The sequence below is a fragment of the Pimephales promelas genome, chromosome 7 (assembly GCF_988280905.1).
Source record: "Pimephales promelas chromosome 7, fPimPro1.hap1.1, whole genome shotgun sequence".
NCBI lineage: Eukaryota > Metazoa > Chordata > Actinopteri > Cypriniformes > Leuciscidae > Pimephales > Pimephales promelas.
The window spans coordinates 29,816,377-29,834,447 of NC_142775.1; the positions used below are offsets into that span (position 1 = coordinate 29,816,377).

Genomic DNA, 18,071 nt, shown 5'->3' on the forward strand with positions numbered 1-18,071 from the left:
TTAATTTCGTACTGTCATGCACACAGGTTTACGGGATATCATACAGTAGGTAGTGAGTAAACATCTATGCTGCATCAGATAGACAGGACATAACACATTTTTCAGCTTTCAGACACAGCTACCAGATAAAGAAAAAAAAAGATGATGAATTGCAAAAGAGATCACATATTTGACTGTGTGAAGAATTAGATTCATGTTTGACTCTTTAAAAAACATGAAAGTCCAATCGGGCTCCTGGAAAGAGTGACCTTCTTTGAGAAGAGAGATAGAGAAGTGGAGCTTTTGCGATTTTTCCCCCTAATGAAAAGAACAAAGGCAGAGGAGTCCTGTGTCCTGAATTCTCATTTCTTCACTTCAGAAGCAGGGATAGAATGAGAGCGAGCACACTGTGGGTGTGACTGTGTTACGGCAGCGATGAGGCTCAGCCTGAGAGCACCATCATTATTTAGCTCAGTAAATGAGAGGAAAGGCAGGAGCTTCAGGCCTCTCATTACACAGAGCAGCAGAGGGCTCAGAGTGAAATGCGCTGTGGATATTACACACTCCTTCCTCCAGCATGTCAGGTTATTCACCTACAGATTCTGATACACTGGCCGGCAGCAGCCATAACCACCCTTGTGCTGGACAAGTCGCACTGGAAGTGCCAAGTCAAGAAAGCTGAAGCCAAAGTCTGACTAAGACGTGTGATGGAAAGAAATTCGAATGATTTAGAAAACTAACTGAAGGAAACTTAACAAGTCACAAACTTCCACTGTAGTCATGCTTGAGTCAAACAGCATATAAAACAGAACTCATTACTTCTGTAAATGCCTATAGATTCACAAACCAAGCAAACGACAGCAGAAAAGACGTTCACAGCTGAGTTGTTTAAATTACAAACATGTATGTTCTTGCTCAAAGATTAAAACGTGGGTTGTGTATACAAGCACATGATGCCTGTAATGAATCCAAATGCCATTTGAGTCTCTGAAATTACTTAAATCAACATTCATGGCACTCAAAATGACTAAGATCACTGTAAACTAAGATTAAAGTCCATAAATAAATGCAAACTTTGAGTTAAGCTGAAAAAGGCTACTAATACTTCCAGGCAGTGCTGTTAGTTATACTAGTGTAACGCTAAAGTATTCGCCCTGAACCGTCACGGTTCGGTGCATACAGTCAGATGACAAACACAGTCACTCACAGGTGATCCACACTCCAATCCAGAAGGTGCAGTAATGCAATGCTGTTTGATAACTGCCATAATAGGAAAAAGAGCAGAAGAAGAAGAGATGATCTACAGTATGCACCAACCCAAAACAAGTTCAAGTTCAGATGGCACGCAAGAGCTTGCTATAGCCTATATATACATTAAGTTTCAATAAATTTTTGTGACACGCTCCACAAACTTCACGGAAAGGAAACAGGTGGCAGCTGGAAGCGGCATCCTGTTTGTTTTCTTTATTTTGCAAAAGCACAATGTTTTGTCTTTATTGTGAGTGTAGTGCACATACACGAGTATTTAAAAAAAAAAAATAATTCACTGTTATAATGAGACAAACTCATTTGGCATTGTGCTGATTTGTGTCGTGGAATTCTCACTGCTACAGTCCAGTAAAACTATTTGAAAATCTGGAATCTGAGGGTGCAAAACAATCCAAAAATTGAAAAAATCTTCATTAAAGTTTTTCGATTTTTCTGCATCCACTCAAAAAAATCGATAGTTTTGACCCATACAATGTATTGTTAGCTATCCCACAAAAAATACCCGTGCGACTTGTGATTGGTTTTATGGTCCAGGGTCACATATGTGATGCATGTGTAAACATAATGATAAAAACAGTATATGAATAATGAACTACATTATGTTTAAAATCATTTTAGACCAAATACAGCATGCCACACCACTGCAAAATGTGAACTACCATTGATATAGTTAAGATCGGTGGTGATTCCATGTGGGAGCTTCTGCACTCTGAGCTGATCTACAGTAGCTGATCTGGCCACAAGGGCCACAGGCAGAGCCAGAACTTTTTAATCAGATTAAACGTTGCTGATGAGGTGCGGGTCAGTACTCTGAGCCCTAGTGCTGAGCGCCACGCGCTGGGCTCGAGGGTTATCACAAGCTCCCCAGACATGTTGATTGGAATCGGGCAGCGGGCCGCTCTGGGCCATGGGGAGGTTAGATTAGAAGCGCACTGCAGCCTGCACATAGAGCCTTCTGTTTTCATAAGTGATTTTCTCTCCCCTGCAGTAGATCCACCAAAGTCCCTCTTATAATCAGACGCAGATCTAACTTCACTGCTGATGAAAGCCAACGGGACACACTGCAGCCTTTCACCAGCTTTTGACCTGTATTAACGGGGCAAACCTAGGATCCGTGAGACTGGCTGGATTAAACTCATTGAATGAATAAAGCACTTTATTCTTGATGGAATTATGCTACGGTTATTTAAACAAAGGACAACGAGCATTTGGTTGCTGAACCACCCTACAGCAAAGTGCACGCTAATGCAGACACCAGAGACATTCTAAAGGGAGTGACCACTCCTACATTACATGAATGTGAGAAATCTTAATGCTCAATATGGCAGCTGTAGCCGTTTTATTTTAATGAAATAGCCAATCAGCCGTTGTTTACTCTATGTAGTACAAGGGTTTTCAAAATTCATGATGCCAAGGACCACAAATACAATGATTCCCTTATGAGGGACCCCACTGATAAATATAAAGTAATCTCTCTCTATATATATATATTTGTGTAAAAGACAAAATCAAATAATTATTTACAAAATTAAACAACTCTTTTTTACACAGCCACTGACTTGTCTTTAAAGCTGGATTAAGCTACATTATAGCCCTACATTTCAACCCGTCGAGGCCGACTTATTTACGCCGCTAGGGCCGGTCTTCGGGCCAATTTTCACTTCATAGCTCACACGCATCATGCCTGTTTTAAGCTTCTCCTCCTTTTCAAATTTTATACATTTATTCATTAAGAGATGTGCTGTGCTGGTGGAAACAACAAGAGACCATGCTAACACGACTGTCAAGACTGGCTCGCATGGTGTTTAGTGTTCAGCAGTTTTACACCTGGTCACTTGCGTTTTCTCTGATCACATTTCTGATTTGCTAAAACGGTTACATTTACAATTGGCCACATAAATGTGTCTCCAACAAATATAAATCCGATCTGTAATTGAGTTCACGCCAATGAAAGCAACAAATTTATGAGCTGCATTTTATTTATCATCACCTGGAACGTGTCTCAAACCACCTCCTGAAGTGGTTTGAGTGATCTGAAATTAAGTGACCCATTGTAAAAAGGCCCATGGAAGAATTGAGGACTGGATTCCAACCTGTGTCCAAGCAAGGGCCGTTGCGAGCAGCCTGCCTTAGCTCATCAAAAATACTTTTACTGTGGTGGTGATAAACGTTTAAACTTACATTGTGATATGCTTGCTATTTATGTTTTATATATGGCTTTTATTGTAGGCAAGTCAAGTTTTTATTTGAGAGGGTAAATTGATCAGATTGATCCACTAGCCGCTTGGTAGTCACTTTAACAAAAACGTTACAAAAAAAAGAGAAAAAAAAATGCTCCAAATATTTTTCTAAATTTACTTTAGAAATGAAAAGACATAACTACTTTGCAAAAAAAAACAAAAAAAACAACAACAACAAAAAAAACAAACAAACAAACAAAGAAAGATATTTAATGGCTGCAAATGGCTGTAAGACGAGGCTTGAGGGTCTCACGCCTGGCTAGAGTCTAGATTTTAGGCCCGTGCAGAGTGTGCATTTAAACTACATGACTTTTTAAACACAGATTTTAGTTGACTCTAATTACCGAAAAATCATAGCAAGGCTGCAGATTTTATACATTTTTGAAAATTAAATGAATATTTCATAGTGTATGATTGGCACAGACTATGAATCCATTAAGTCCAAGGATATCAAACACCAATGATATTTTGAAACGATTTTAGAACATATTCAGTTTTTATTTGTCATGCGTTTCCTAGCATCGTTTGTGACAGAGAGACTTGAAATTCAGAAAGTGTGTGTGTCCTCGGTCATTTAATGTGTGATGCCCATTTTTTCTCTGTATTCATTTAATAACTAGGTAAGTGTATGATGCCTAATGTTCTCTTGTAGTGTATTGTAGCCCTAAAGGAAGAATTTGAGAAAAAGCAGCTTCTCCAAGGAAGCGAAGAAGACAAGAGGACATCAGACCTGGTTTTGTATAAAACCCTTCACACGGATCTTCTTGGAATGAGAGCAGATTCGACTGCCACGTAGTCAATGAACAGATTCAAGCAGCTCAGCAAGGTTAACCAAGACTATAATCCAATTAAAATTCCACAATTATTACAGAGCACATGCCTCTGTCTCTTTTTCTGTCTTTCTTCCAGCCTAGACAGTCATCTGATCGATTTATCCCTGCTTTGACCTTACAAGGCAAAAGTCTGGAGAGGGAAGGCCTTCAGCACAATTTCTCTTCCTCTAAATTAAGTCCAACTTGGTTTGGCTTGTCTTATTTGGAAGGCTGTTTCCAATAGCTCACTATCTTTGGTTTGGCTTCTATCTTTTATCCATCTTCATTGGTATGTCCTTTTGTTTCTGTGTTTTTCTATTGGTATCTGTAATCCGCTTCCAGACCGCATCTCCTAGAGGCTAGAAAACGGCCACAGAGAAACTCTACTCCCCAACAGCAAACACCGACATCTGCAGAGGAACCGCATAAATCGCGTCCCTCAAATGGCAATGGTCCTCCTCCCAATGAAACCAGACCAAGAATACATGACACATCAACAACAGCCATATGTCTTATCAGCATGATCTAAACACACATCATAAATTATAATCCCACGGTCTGTAATTGTGACATGGCCCACACCCGAATCAAAACTCAGACCCAGTCTTTAATCAGACAGAAGATTTGAGTGTAGCATGTTCTCACGGGCAAGAGAAAGTGCTGAGATCCTGACGACTACGCCTCTGTGGTGCTCGCAGTGAATTGGGTGGGTCTGTGAAAAGCCTGATGGTTTTAGTCTGGTTTTAATGACCATGAGAACTTCATACATCCACTGCTTTTACACCTTACTGTGTCTAAAATAGAGTTTTGACCTTCAGACAAGCTGAAATAAGATTTTTAGGACAGGGAAGGACAAATAATGCCTAAGCTGTCTCAACAAAATTGACTTTAGTAAGTAAAGCTTTTAATGACCAAAATTATCTTCATTCCTGAGAACGTCCATATGGACAACAACATGTTTTGAGAGATAGTTAACCTTAATTTACTTACCCTCATGAAGCGAAAAGTTGAGTGATTTGTTAATTCAATAACTGCTGTGACCAGATTATTGAGTGATCGAGTTGAACTTGAGAACTGCATCACATTTGTTCTATTGACTGCATTTCAATTGATCGATTGACTGATTCATTTCTACACAATGACTTAATGATTCAGTGGCGGTTGAAAGTTAACAAAACACTGGATGAGAAGATTACCAGTGCATAACCCCTTATATCGCAGTATGTTTCTCACACACTACTTTCATATGGCTTCAGAGGACTTTGACTGTAGCACAAAAGTCTTAGGGACTATACTTTTATGGTGCTTTTTTAATCATTTTCAATCTATAAACTAAGGTTATATGGACAATATCTAAAAATGTCAAACATTTATTGTTTCATCCACAATATAGAGAAAGTTATACTGATTTAGAAAGACATGACAGTAGGGAAATATGTTTTTTGTGTATAACTCATCCCTGGGTGACCTATCTGGCAACACATCTTTGCTTCTTATTTCTTTGTCGAACAAATCTCTGTCCAACAATAATGTTTGATCAGCACTACATCTTGTGTAGTGACAGATCAACGTCACATTGTTAATTCTCTGCTTCTGATATCAGAGAAATGTGAAAACACAGTAGGTTAGTGTCTCCATTGACACATTCCTAGACACATTCCTGAGTTCTCTGAAATTCATAAAATGTTCAGATTAAAAGGAGAAAAATAAAGTCAACCATCAACATAGCGTCTGAAATCCTTCCCAGACAGGGCATTGTCCAAATATAAGCTGTAATTCCACATGTGCTCATAACATTGTTTTTTTTATTGGGGGGTTGACTGTTCTCTCAACATCTCAGGAACCTAAAAGCGTTCATTCTCCTACATTACCATTCCGGGTATTTTTGTAACTTGAGGATATGTGCTCAACAAACTGAAGCTAAATTCATTGAAGTTTACTTCCACTGTTCCCTGGCCAAGTTAAATTAAGGTTATATTGCTTGGCACACCGTGGTCCCCATGTATTTTAAACTTGAAACAATACACAGGCACAAAGGCCTTTGAATTAACCTCCTCTGTGGTAGTCTCCCCAACACCGGAGACATCAGCACTTTTTTTCCCAAAATATGTCAGGACAGGAAGCATAGATGAGAAACAACAGGCTGACCAACCAAAACATCATCTCAGACTTATTCATGACATATGGAAGAATAATACAGCTGGAGTCAATTAGAAAATATCAAATGTCAAAACAGAGTATTGGACATCACCTTCTGTTCTTTTTAGAGGGTAAATTGCAAAGTCACTATTATAAATCAATTGACTATGTCTTACAGCATAATTGAATAACTAGAAGTCCGAAAGAAATGGGAAACCGTATCACATTAACCCAGGTGAATTATGTCCGAAAGGCAGACGAAACCTCATCGGTAGCTATCATGAGCCAGACGCCCCGCTTTGATGTGACTGTTCCACCAGATAAGGTGGAAGCACCATGACATTGCGCCTGAGTCAACATCAAGCTCACCTTCACCGATAATTCACGGCAGCTCATTCTGCACCTGAAAACCCATGAGGGCTCTTTCACCCTCAGGCTGACAAGTTGAGAGAGGATAAGGAAGGTTGGGAGGAAGTTACAGTCTTTTATAGCCTTCCCCTCCTACTTTGATGCTCTCCGTTCTCCCTGTGATAATGAACTCATGTTGAGCACTTGAACTCGGTCGTTCAGTCATGCGCGTTGATGTCGATAATAGAGCGTGAGCGATTACTTCACGCAAGTCTGGGGCTCAGACTCCACAGATACGGCCGAGAGACAATTGGACCTGGTCGGCCAGGGGGAGACACGGGATCACGCCACCCGACTGAGTGTCTCCTTCGCACTAGATGTGCATTCTGTTAGGTAGAGGGTCCCATTAGGCCTGTCTGGGAAGGTAATGGATATCTGTAAGGTTGTGACCTCTGTTCAGACATAGTTACATCATCATCAGAGGGGTTACTGAGGCTCCACATCTGCCCCCGAAGCTGCACACAAGAGGGAGAGAGGGAGAGGATAACAAAACCCTCATCTGTCTTTATCACTTTCTGTCTGACGCTCTGTGATGTAAGGCGTTTTGAAGTGAAGACCGATTGCTGTGGTAAAACAACATGCTGTCTGAGACTATAAACAGGAGTGTGGGGATTAAACCGTGTTGCTCTGATCCTCTTTGAGATAAATCAAGTCTGCTGAAACATTAGTGGAACGTCGCTATAATTCAGCCCAAATTTGACAACATTCTTCAGCTATTTTTAGAGCAAATATTTGTTGGCTTTATGCCACTTTTATTGATAGAGATGATGAGCCAATGACAAACGAGTGTCCAAGATAAAGAAAAGGAAACACTAACAGCAATACTAAACATTTAAACAAGTCTATAAATTGGAGTAGAGTTAAACCACTCACACAAACAGGATGTCTCTTAAGACTCACTTGGAGAGCAGAAGCTGAACAAGTGCAAGTCTCCCATGATTTGTTTGCAATAATTTACCTTCAAAATGAGCTAATTAACAGACCATGGTCCAGATCTAGAGCCAAGACTGGTTCCATAAGGACAGTCCATCATTTGTCATAAATTCATTTAATTATAAACAATGATTTTTTTGTTGAGAAACTGAGTGTCTGAAGAGGCTTATATATCATGAAAAATGCATTTGCACAGGAATCATAATCACAGGAAACAGTGAATCATTTTGATATTTCTGCATCTTGACGATTCTCACGCACATTGACTAGCAGACATACAATGTACACTACTCCTTTACCACAAAAGTTCAGTGTAGAGATGTTTATAGAGCCGTCTTCTGTCTGTCCAACACCCAGGTTCACTTACAAGGCCAATCATTTTAATATGGCCTATCTTGGAAAAAAAAAAAAAAATTGTAATAATGTGCAAGAATGTAAACTGCAGTTAACAAAAAAAGTGTTTTCCCTCTTCAAAACGTTTTTAACAATTTGGCCAATATGATATCCTGAATGTATTGGTGTTACTGCACAACAAGCTGGATAAAAATGACAACAGCAGGTTGTTCAACTGCCTCACTTGCCAGAATGCAGGAAAAAGCCATTAAAGTCAATTAAGAGGAAAATCAGGCTAGAAATGAATTATCCAGCCCTCTAATCTCATCATAGCCATGTGGTCATCAAGAGGGCAGATTATCACTCGCAAATTACAGCAGAGTTCAACTACTCTCCCACGGGTGGCCATTTTGTTTGAGGTCAAGGTTAAAAACGAAAGTTAGAACAGTTTCAAATTCATTGAAAGAAGAAGAACAACTCGTCATTGTTTGAGCCAATTTTGTGGTGGTTGGGATGCTTTTAGTTTTCTCTGCATATTAAGGCGCCACAGGAGAAAGTATTGTGGCATCCAAAAATTACACTTCACCTAGACCCTACAAAACAAATGTCACAAACATAACTTCCGATACACTTCATTAATAGTATAGCGAAGCCATTCAGGAGTGTATGATAAATAGTTTTTAGTGCCAGTACGGACATACAGTACATATTGCCTCTATTGATGAATGAGAGAACAAAAAGTCCCCTGAATGCAAAACACAGTTCATTCAAAGAAGACAAAATACATTCTTTAATTTTTACATCAAAAACAAATAGTGAAAACAGTTTTATTGGAAAATTGCCCATACTGTTTATTGACCATAGCCATATTTTAAGAACTTGTGCAACAACTTCTCTGGTTTCTCATTGAACCAGTCCCAGATGCATGATAAACAGTGGCTTTTTCCTCTATCCATTGTTCAAGCACAACAAATATAGATTTCCCCCTCAAGAAAATCTGAATGGCACTGGCCACTCATTCACACAGAATGAGTGACAGCCACAGGACACTTTCATACATTGTTTTGCTGGAAAATTTTCCAGAACCATACTGTTGAGTTAGAAACTCTTTGGTTTTGCCAATGTGGAAACATAATCTGATTAAACATTCAAACTGTGTTAGTTTGTGGTGGGTAGTCTGAGGATGACCACATACTCTGGAACAGTTAGTTTCATTAAATCAAATAGAAGTAGAGTGCATTTCATTGCCCAGTCCCAAAAGACGCACCTTATAAAGACTTGAATTACTCTGGCTTTCAGCTTTAAGAACAGTTGTGTCAAATTTCCACATTCCAATTTAATTTGAATGGCAGTAGCTAATATAATTCAAAATTGCAATTTGAATTTAAGGATGTAGAATATACACTGAAATACACTGAATTTATTAACTAGAAAAGCAAGACAAACTTTGTTGGCGTGACAGGTTTTTAAGTTTTGAAAACGTATTAAAGATTCAAAGTTTGAAGGAATACAGGCTTTAGTATAGCCAGACGGACAGACAGACAAAGATAGAAAGTCAAAATTCAAAAATTGAAAGAGAACCATTTCTTCAAACTGAATTTCTGATTGTGGTGTCTGTGAAGTCCACAACACCACACAATGTCCCATTTGTCATTTTGCAGTCATTACTTCACTCCAAACTACTACCCAAATGGCACCCTAAGCATTCGGCACAGCACTCCTCCCAGTCTACACATGGGCTGACTTCTGTAATCAGATGTACTGTAAGTTACACAGCCACTTATATGGTGAATCAGCATCCATTTCCACCTGGCAAAAGCACATAAACAGATGTCTATGAGGTTTGTTTTAAAAACCAATGCGTCTGGACATTTAAGGGGAAAGCTAGACCAGATCTTCCTGACAGCCCTCCAAGAACTCCGTATCTGGCTTCTAACTCCCTGATGTTGCAGAGTTTGGGCTGCAGGGTGGACGCAATGGAAGGGCTTACTGACTTATTAGGGTTTCCCCATGTCTAATGTCTCATTCCCTGCTTCAGCTCCATGGATGGCCCCCAGAGAGGAAAATATGACAATGGTTGGCTTGGGTTTGTGGCAGAGCAGTCATTCCAGCAGACAGGAGCCTAAACACTAAAGCTGCTCATTGTTAAAGCCCTCAGCTGGGTCTCACGACACAATGTTGCTAATTTCGATACCTGCTTTTACATTTGAACTGGGATTCAGAACCAACATCAAAGGATCACACCACATCCTGTCCCTCTTACGGCCAAATCAACCTTGACTTTGTAAGAGCTGCTACCACGATACGCACAGCAGTACCACGAGATCTGAGGTCAAAATCCTGCTGAGGAAAATAGGAAAACACACAAGGGATGGACCACATCTTGCTCAAACCACAACTGAAGAAACCCAGTGAAATCCAGCACCCGACTGGAGAATATTAAACAAATATTCTCTGCTAACTTTTCAAGGAAAATATTTCACCACTGGCAATGGGTTTTAAGAAAGTGTGACTTGAAAAAATAAGAGTTACTGGAAATCTGTGTATTTTTGGGATATTTTCTCATTGTGTGAACAGAAGATGCAGCTGTTGACGTGTGCTGGAGACGGACCTGGATTGTGTCCCAGCTTAAGAAAAGGAAACAGCGGCTGTCCTCAGAGCAAGAGAGAGTAACTCTGACAGATTTGTGAGGTTAGTTTCTCATGGACGGAATCATTTCTCTCAGGGGGAACGAGAACGAGAGCGTGAGGACAGTCCTAGTAAATACTGCCAGCATTGACTCCTGGCTGATGTCTATCCCTCATTAGGACTGAAGCAGTTAGGCAGCAGTTGGGAGAATTATCATACCATATAAACAGTCACAAGACTACATATATATTTTTGGATGCTATTTAGATGCCTCTCTACGGCTCATTGGTTGCCTTCTCATGACTGATTCCACAAAGAGGCCTTTGAAAACATGAACAGCCTTCTTTTTTAACCCTGAAGCCCATTTGCCTACATTTTTCACTACAGAAATTGTTCATGGAGACATTAAACACTGCAGGCAACAAAAAATACAATTGTTTGTTACATAGATAGTATTACATACAGTAGTATGGCGTGCATCTTATCTCAACATCTGAGGAAGGGGCAGCACAGAACCCGCAAGACAGTAATAGCATTTGCCTTTAAGCCTTTTAACTTCCTGTTTGCTATCTTTAGACTTCCATATAAATGTATTTATTATGCATTTATGCATTTGCCAGGCGCCTTCATCCAAAGTGACTAGTGCATTCAAGGTATATGTTTTCATATTTTCAGTATGCCCTGGAAATCAAACCCATGACCTTGGTGTTGTTAACAGCTGAGCTACAGGAATGATTCCAAGATGGCACAGAATCGTGGGTACAGGTAACTTCTAGAGGGCACACAAACACATTTGTTCCAAAACCTTGTGAGCTGCCTGTGTAAGCAGTATTTTAAGGCATCATTTTAAGCCATTAAAGTCACACTCCCAACATGAAGAGGCAGCATAATTATACCGCCTACTAAGATACAATTCATTTGACTAGATTCTAAGGAAGCATCATTCCCATTATTTTATCAAAGATAGTCTTTTTATTTTTATTACAATCTGCATTTTTTGGAATAATAATATTTCCGTTGTTAAAATGAACTATTTTACCAAAAGTTTGAACATGCTATCGTTAGCTTATCAATATGCTAACATCAAATCTGTTTGGATGCTGCCTTGGAAGGTTCTTGTGGCAGCAGACAAACAAGGCAGCTCACTGGGTCTTGGAACAAACCCATTTTTATGACACAAATACTGACAAATGCCAAGCCTTAATTTCATCTGTACATCAGAAGTACTCACAAGTGAACTTGCGGTCACTGAGACCAATACACCACAGTCATGCCTGAGCAATGCAGTCACTGAGTCAGCACTGAAATTCATGGTTTGGTCGAGCAGTCATCAATCAAAGTCTATACATACTCTATATCAGCCCTGCAGTAGTCCTGTAACACACTCACACAGAACAGTAATGAACTAGTAAACACTGCAAATCTCCCCATATATATGAAAGAAAAGGAAATAGTTATGACATCAGTGCTAGGATACCCTGGCAGAGAAAAGCTAAAACATTTACTAGAAAAAAAAAGGCCTGTAAGAAAACCAAAACAAAATGATTTGCTAGAGTGGCAATAGCTGAAAGGTTCTGGTTATGGAACAGTCCAACAAAAGACATCCCAATCCAAATCTCTTAAACATTTCTCTCTGTTTACCGGGAACATCCTTGAGGGTTGATGGAGTGAGATACGTAGGCTACATAAATGTCCATAAAAGGGCTAAATCTGAAAGCAAACGAGAGGCAGCTGTAACAATAGGCAGTCATAATGTATCTGTCATGAGGAGTATTATTTATATCCGTGGTGCAGACTACATTGCAGTCACAGAATAGGGTGTGGAAACTTCAAGAGAGAGAGAGAGATTGTGTGTATAGTCACAGGATATGGCAAATTCTCTCATGTTCCCTTCAGTCAATCGTCATTGTTTCCTGGATGCAATCTTTAGGTAGTTCCAAACCGTTTCATCGTGCGAAAACTGCAGCTGATAACTTTGTTTTGCTCTGACGCAGTGTGTGTTTGTTTCCTTCAGTAGCAGAATAATTAACGCTGAATAAATAGATAAATAAGCACAGACGAGCAAACGAATAAATGCAGTGTCGACCTTAATGAGCAGGCTCGTTAGATTGGGTGATTGCTGTTTGGAGTTAGTTTAATTCGATCTGCCTCTCTAATCCCACAGCCTGCGATGCTTCATTGTTCACCGCAGCTCTTACAAAAAAAACAAACAAAAAAAAACAGACGTTAGCTCATTTGAATTTGAGAGGTATAACTATTGATCTCACACAAAGGGAATTACTCTGTGTTCTAAGTGAAAACAAATTACGCTGGTTTGTCCCAATCCTAATAATGAAAGGCACCAATGTATTTTGTGGAAGTTTCTATGAATACTGACATAAACGTTAAATTCTCTATTGGCTGAATCAAGGCAGTATAGAAAGATACTGGGGCAGTAAACTCCAATCAAGGGAAAGGTAAAGGTTCAAAATCAACTTTCTGCCACACCTACCAATGGCTGCTGTAATGAAAAGTCATAAAAAACAGTCATACATAAACACAGCGCCTAAAATGAGCACTTGCCAAGCGTAAGAAATCATCCGTGTAGGTTAGTATATGAAATGGTGTCAATGGCCAGTTGGTAACATTTTAAGAATTCTAACAATGCAATGTTGTGAGATAATGAAAGTGAACAAACGTGAACAACGCTCGCGACAGTTGACGGGCCAGCGCTGCATCATCATGAAAGTTTAAGACTTATCAATTTAAATATTCAAGCAAAAACGAGAGATCAATTAATTATTCGCGTGCTGTGAGGAAAGCTTTGTGAGCGGAAACATCCGAAGCGCGTGCCCAGAAAGCCGCATGTCAGATAGTGCGTGGATATTGAATTGAGCTCCCTTTAAATTCTTGCACTTGAATGGTCAAATTCACACACAATTAAGTCAAAATGCCCACCTTGGCGGGTATGCTAGTAAACATAGTCGGTCACGGCTTAAGTACACGTAAATGTCAATTGTCAATTTTTTGTGGTATCTAAAATGTTGGTGTCAAAACTGCCTGAATAAATTACAATTTAAAATATGTTAAAAGTTATTCTGAATTGTAATAATATTTCACAATTTATGTTTTTTACTGATTTTTTATCTTCTTTCAGCATTTTTTGTTTTTGTTTTAAACCCTACCTACCCCATATTTTTAAATGGTAGTGTATAAATTCCATTCCTAATTCAATGGTATAAATAAGCTGTTCTGTTGATAACTGACTATTCAACTTAAACCAATTCCTTATAAATTTACCATCCACTGCTGGGTTTTAAATTACTCTAAAACAACTTTGACATCCATTGGCACCTCGAAAGTTGTAATTTTGGACCCAGTGTGACGGTGAAAGTGCGTTTTATAAGTGGTGTGAGGGTTTGATGTCTTACTCTGTGTTGGTCGTACTCTGGTCCTCTCCGTCGGGCCTCCAGTTCCTCATAGGATGGAGCTGCTCCCTCTATACGAGCCTGAAGATACTCCCTCCTCAGCTGCTGGATACGGTCCATACTGCTGAAAAAATTAAATAAAAACACAATCCACTTAGCATAATAAAGAAATGTGATGGTATGGCATAGTGGCTAAAGATCTGGGCCGGTAACCAAAAGGTTATAGGTTCAAAACAGACTTTCCCTAGTCACTTTAGATAAAAGATTCTAAATGCCTACTAAATTAAATGTAATTATTCAATAATTCAAACAATAACATTATTGGCATAACATAGAAGTGGTTTATCCCCATTCAGTCAATTAGTACTACATGGGTGGCGGTTAGTCTACTTAATTGTTGAGTTGAGTTTTTTGTTTTTTAAGATGGTGTATTAACATACCTCAACTTTTAAAAATAAGTCTTAAGATCCTTGCGTTCAGTTCCACTTAGTGAAGCTCCAACTATCCCTTGTGACATTTGAACCTCTAATCTTTTGCTTACCATGCTAGATCTTCAAAGACTAGGCCCCACCACCTCCTTACATCTGCACATAGTCTCCTACGCATGAATACTATTTCCTGATGTACACATTTATAGATCTACAGTTATACGCACAAGATAACACAACCGCTCAACCCTGGCCCACTCACACCCATCCAGAACAAAGAGCCACTATTGATTTGACCAATACATCATGTGATGGATAAAAATCAAGAAGCCCAGTTTATCAGACTGCTGATATGTCCGGATTGTAACCACTTAAGAACAGTGCGGTGGCCCAGGCTACGGCTCTATCATCGCCACTTATCAGAAACAACACGGCGATGGAGCTAAAGCAGACAGAAGTAATCAATTCTGTCAAAGATAATCAACAGCCCTTTGTTACAGGCCACTTCATATGTAGCAAGAATCAACTAATCTCACACACGCAGAGAAGATTCAGCATGACGTCGTCATTTCGAAAAAAAGAGCTCCTGGTGCAGTATAAAAAACAACACACAGAAAAACCAACAATCAGATATTATATAATTTAAACTTAAAATTGAATTGAACTAACCCTTTAACATTTGGAGCACTGAAACTAAAAAAATTGAGTTAATACAAAGAAATAGATTAAGAAACTTAAAACATTGTTATCTGACCAACATTAGTGAATCTAAGTTAGTTTCCATTTGTGTTCTACAGAAGAAAGAATGTCATATGTGATTTAAAAGACATTAGGTGGGAAAATGATGGCAGAATGTTGATTTTTGGATGAACTATGCTTTTTATTCCCGTTCTACTTGTCCAAAGCTCAATAAACATCTCTGCCTTTCCAGAGACAGCAAAATGATGCCCTTATCAAACGTTCAAGAGGGGAATGTGTGATATTTCTCTTGCTCAAATATTGTGTTGTGGCACAGAACTGTGGAAGTGTGACTTGGGAGATAAAGTCCTGTCAGTCATCTCACAGCTTCTAATACACAAACACCAAAATCAATCTCTCAACGCTCGGCTAACACAAACACAACCTTTCCACAACTGTTGCTTCCCATTGTCAACACACCAAGCAGAACAGCCATGTCCGCCATCAGTGAGGGGTAAATGCAGCGATCGGACGCTGTGGGTGAGGATCCTATCATAAACATCACGCATCAGACAGTCATTTTTTTAGGACATCAACCCCTAGGGCTCAATGCCAGATGCTATTGTACTATGAATGTGCAGCTGAAAATAAACGGCAACAGAGCATAATGAGAGGGAAACGCACAATACGTTAAAAGACTGTATACACAATAGAGAGATTGTTTTGATAACCTAGATACAATATTAAATAATAGTACATATTGGACAAGCCACCTCACACATGACTTATTTAAAACATAAGTAGTAGCCAAACATTAGCCGCTCAATCTATTGGTAATGTAACCAATTATTAAAAAGTTTGTATATAATGAATATTTATTTTGTTTGTGTAAGTTTTTTTTGTTTTTTTTTAAGGAGCACTTCACCCATTTCAACAATAAACTTTTTATGAAAGTGGATCATATATGTAGTCGAAATGAATTGGGTGCCACCTTGACCGAGAAAAGACAGAAAATAACCGAAGGCCGCATTTGTATGTAAGACAACAACTCCCACAATGCACCACATTGGAGAGCTCCACAAGCCACACCCACTAACATCAGAGAAATCACTCTTGCGTCTACAAGGCTAACGTTAGCTGGTGCCAGAGTTTAAAATTAATTTCACACAAGATTTCTAGTTAGTTGGCTGTGGCGAGCAGGATGAGGGCGAGGGGCGTGAGTGATAATGAAAGACACCTGTGAGACACACTGGTCCCGCATCTCTCATGGAGTAACGGAGCCATAAAAGGAGGAGCGAGGACGGCAGATCGAGAGATGAACAGGGCTGATTTTATGTTGTGTTTTGTTTCTGTTGTGTGTAACGTTACAGCAGTCGTCAATGAGGGGCTGCTGGCATATGCTTTTGTTTTGTATTTGTTCATTTAACTACTACAATGTTTAAATGTTCGCCGCCTCCTTCTTCCCACAATAACGAACCCTGTTAACGTTACATTGGCAAACGTATTAGTGAACTCCTCGTTTGTATTTCTTTCTACATAGTGTATTACTGCTTGATACCTGGATGTTCAGTCAGGCGAAACTAGGATGGTTCACATCACAACACAAACGTCCGTATTTATAGTCGACAGAATGTTGAAAAGGGACCATCAAAATAAAGTGTTACCGATATTGCTTTTGATCTAACAATTGTGAATATTGAGAAGTATTGTTCATTGTTAGTTCATGTTAACTAATGTAGTTGACTCATGCTAACAAATGAAACCTTATTGTAAAGTGTTATCCTGAAATAAAGAAGTTGAAGTACTAAACTTCCAAAAAACAATTAAATAAAAATAAAATTACTGAAACTAGGCTTAAAATGCAAATAATAATAATAATAAATAAATTTAAAGAGAACTAGTGCAAAATATTAATAAATGCTAATAGTATATAACACATATTAAAGTAACTTTGATTGGTCCAAAATCCCACACAACACAGATGTTTTTTAAAAAAAAAGGATGACACAAATTATAAATATGAGTGCTCAACATGTAGTGAAATCTCCCTGAAGAAAACAGACTTATTTTCACAATAAAACTAAATTTATACAACTACAGAACAAGTATACTTTCATCAAAAACAAGTGTGGACTGACCACTCTATAAAATTCCCTCATTCTCCCTTTAGACGCAGAGACAGTGGAGGGATTAGATTAAGACAAAACAAATTAACATGTCTTTTTTTAAAAGCTGGTTAGGCGGACAGCGCGAGTGCCAGGCATTCCAGAGGGATGATGCTGTGGGAACGGGCCAGAGAGCTGCGACCCGGCGGCCACACGCACGCTCAAGCTCCTGAACCCGTACAGTGAGGTCTCAAAACAAACCAACCGTCTATGCAGAAACACACACAACAAGAAATGTCCCACCATGGATTAATAACACACTCCCACAAAAAAACTAGCCGACCTCTCTCCATCAAACACTGTCATAAACAGCCTTTTTCATCGGTTTTTCTTTCAGGAACAATAAAGATGCCTGTGACTCAAGCAGGCCTAATGTTGCTGCTGCAGTCCCGGAGGTGTTCCTGTTAAGCACACATTCAGACACACAAACACACTGCTCCCCCCCAAACCCCCCCCCCCCCCCCCCCCGTTTCTCTTGGCCACGCAGCATGCCATCAAATCCAACTCATGTTGTTGTAGGTCCCTGTCCAACTCATTTAAGTCACATATACATGGTAACACTTTACAATAAGGTTTCACTAGTTAACATGAAATAATAATGCACTGTACTTCTATAGCATTCTATAGCGTAATTTCAACATTTACTAATACA

General features: G+C 39.2%; 1 protein-coding gene across 5 annotated transcripts in view; it reads right to left on the reverse strand.

Moving 5' to 3' along the window:
- The window catches only part of pard3bb (par-3 family cell polarity regulator beta b), a 305,177-nt gene that overhangs the window by 31,336 nt on the left and 255,770 nt on the right, over window positions 1-18,071 (reverse strand). For 4 of the 5 annotated variants that reach the window (XM_089133316.1, XM_039683213.2, XM_089133319.1 and 1 more), the window contains one exon: window positions 14,152-14,272. In XM_089133316.1, coding sequence (XP_088989442.1) covers window positions 14,152-14,272 — 121 coding nt within the window. The remainder of the gene's footprint in view (window positions 1-14,151; window positions 14,273-18,071) is intronic. The other variant, XM_089133317.1, reaches the window with a different exon arrangement.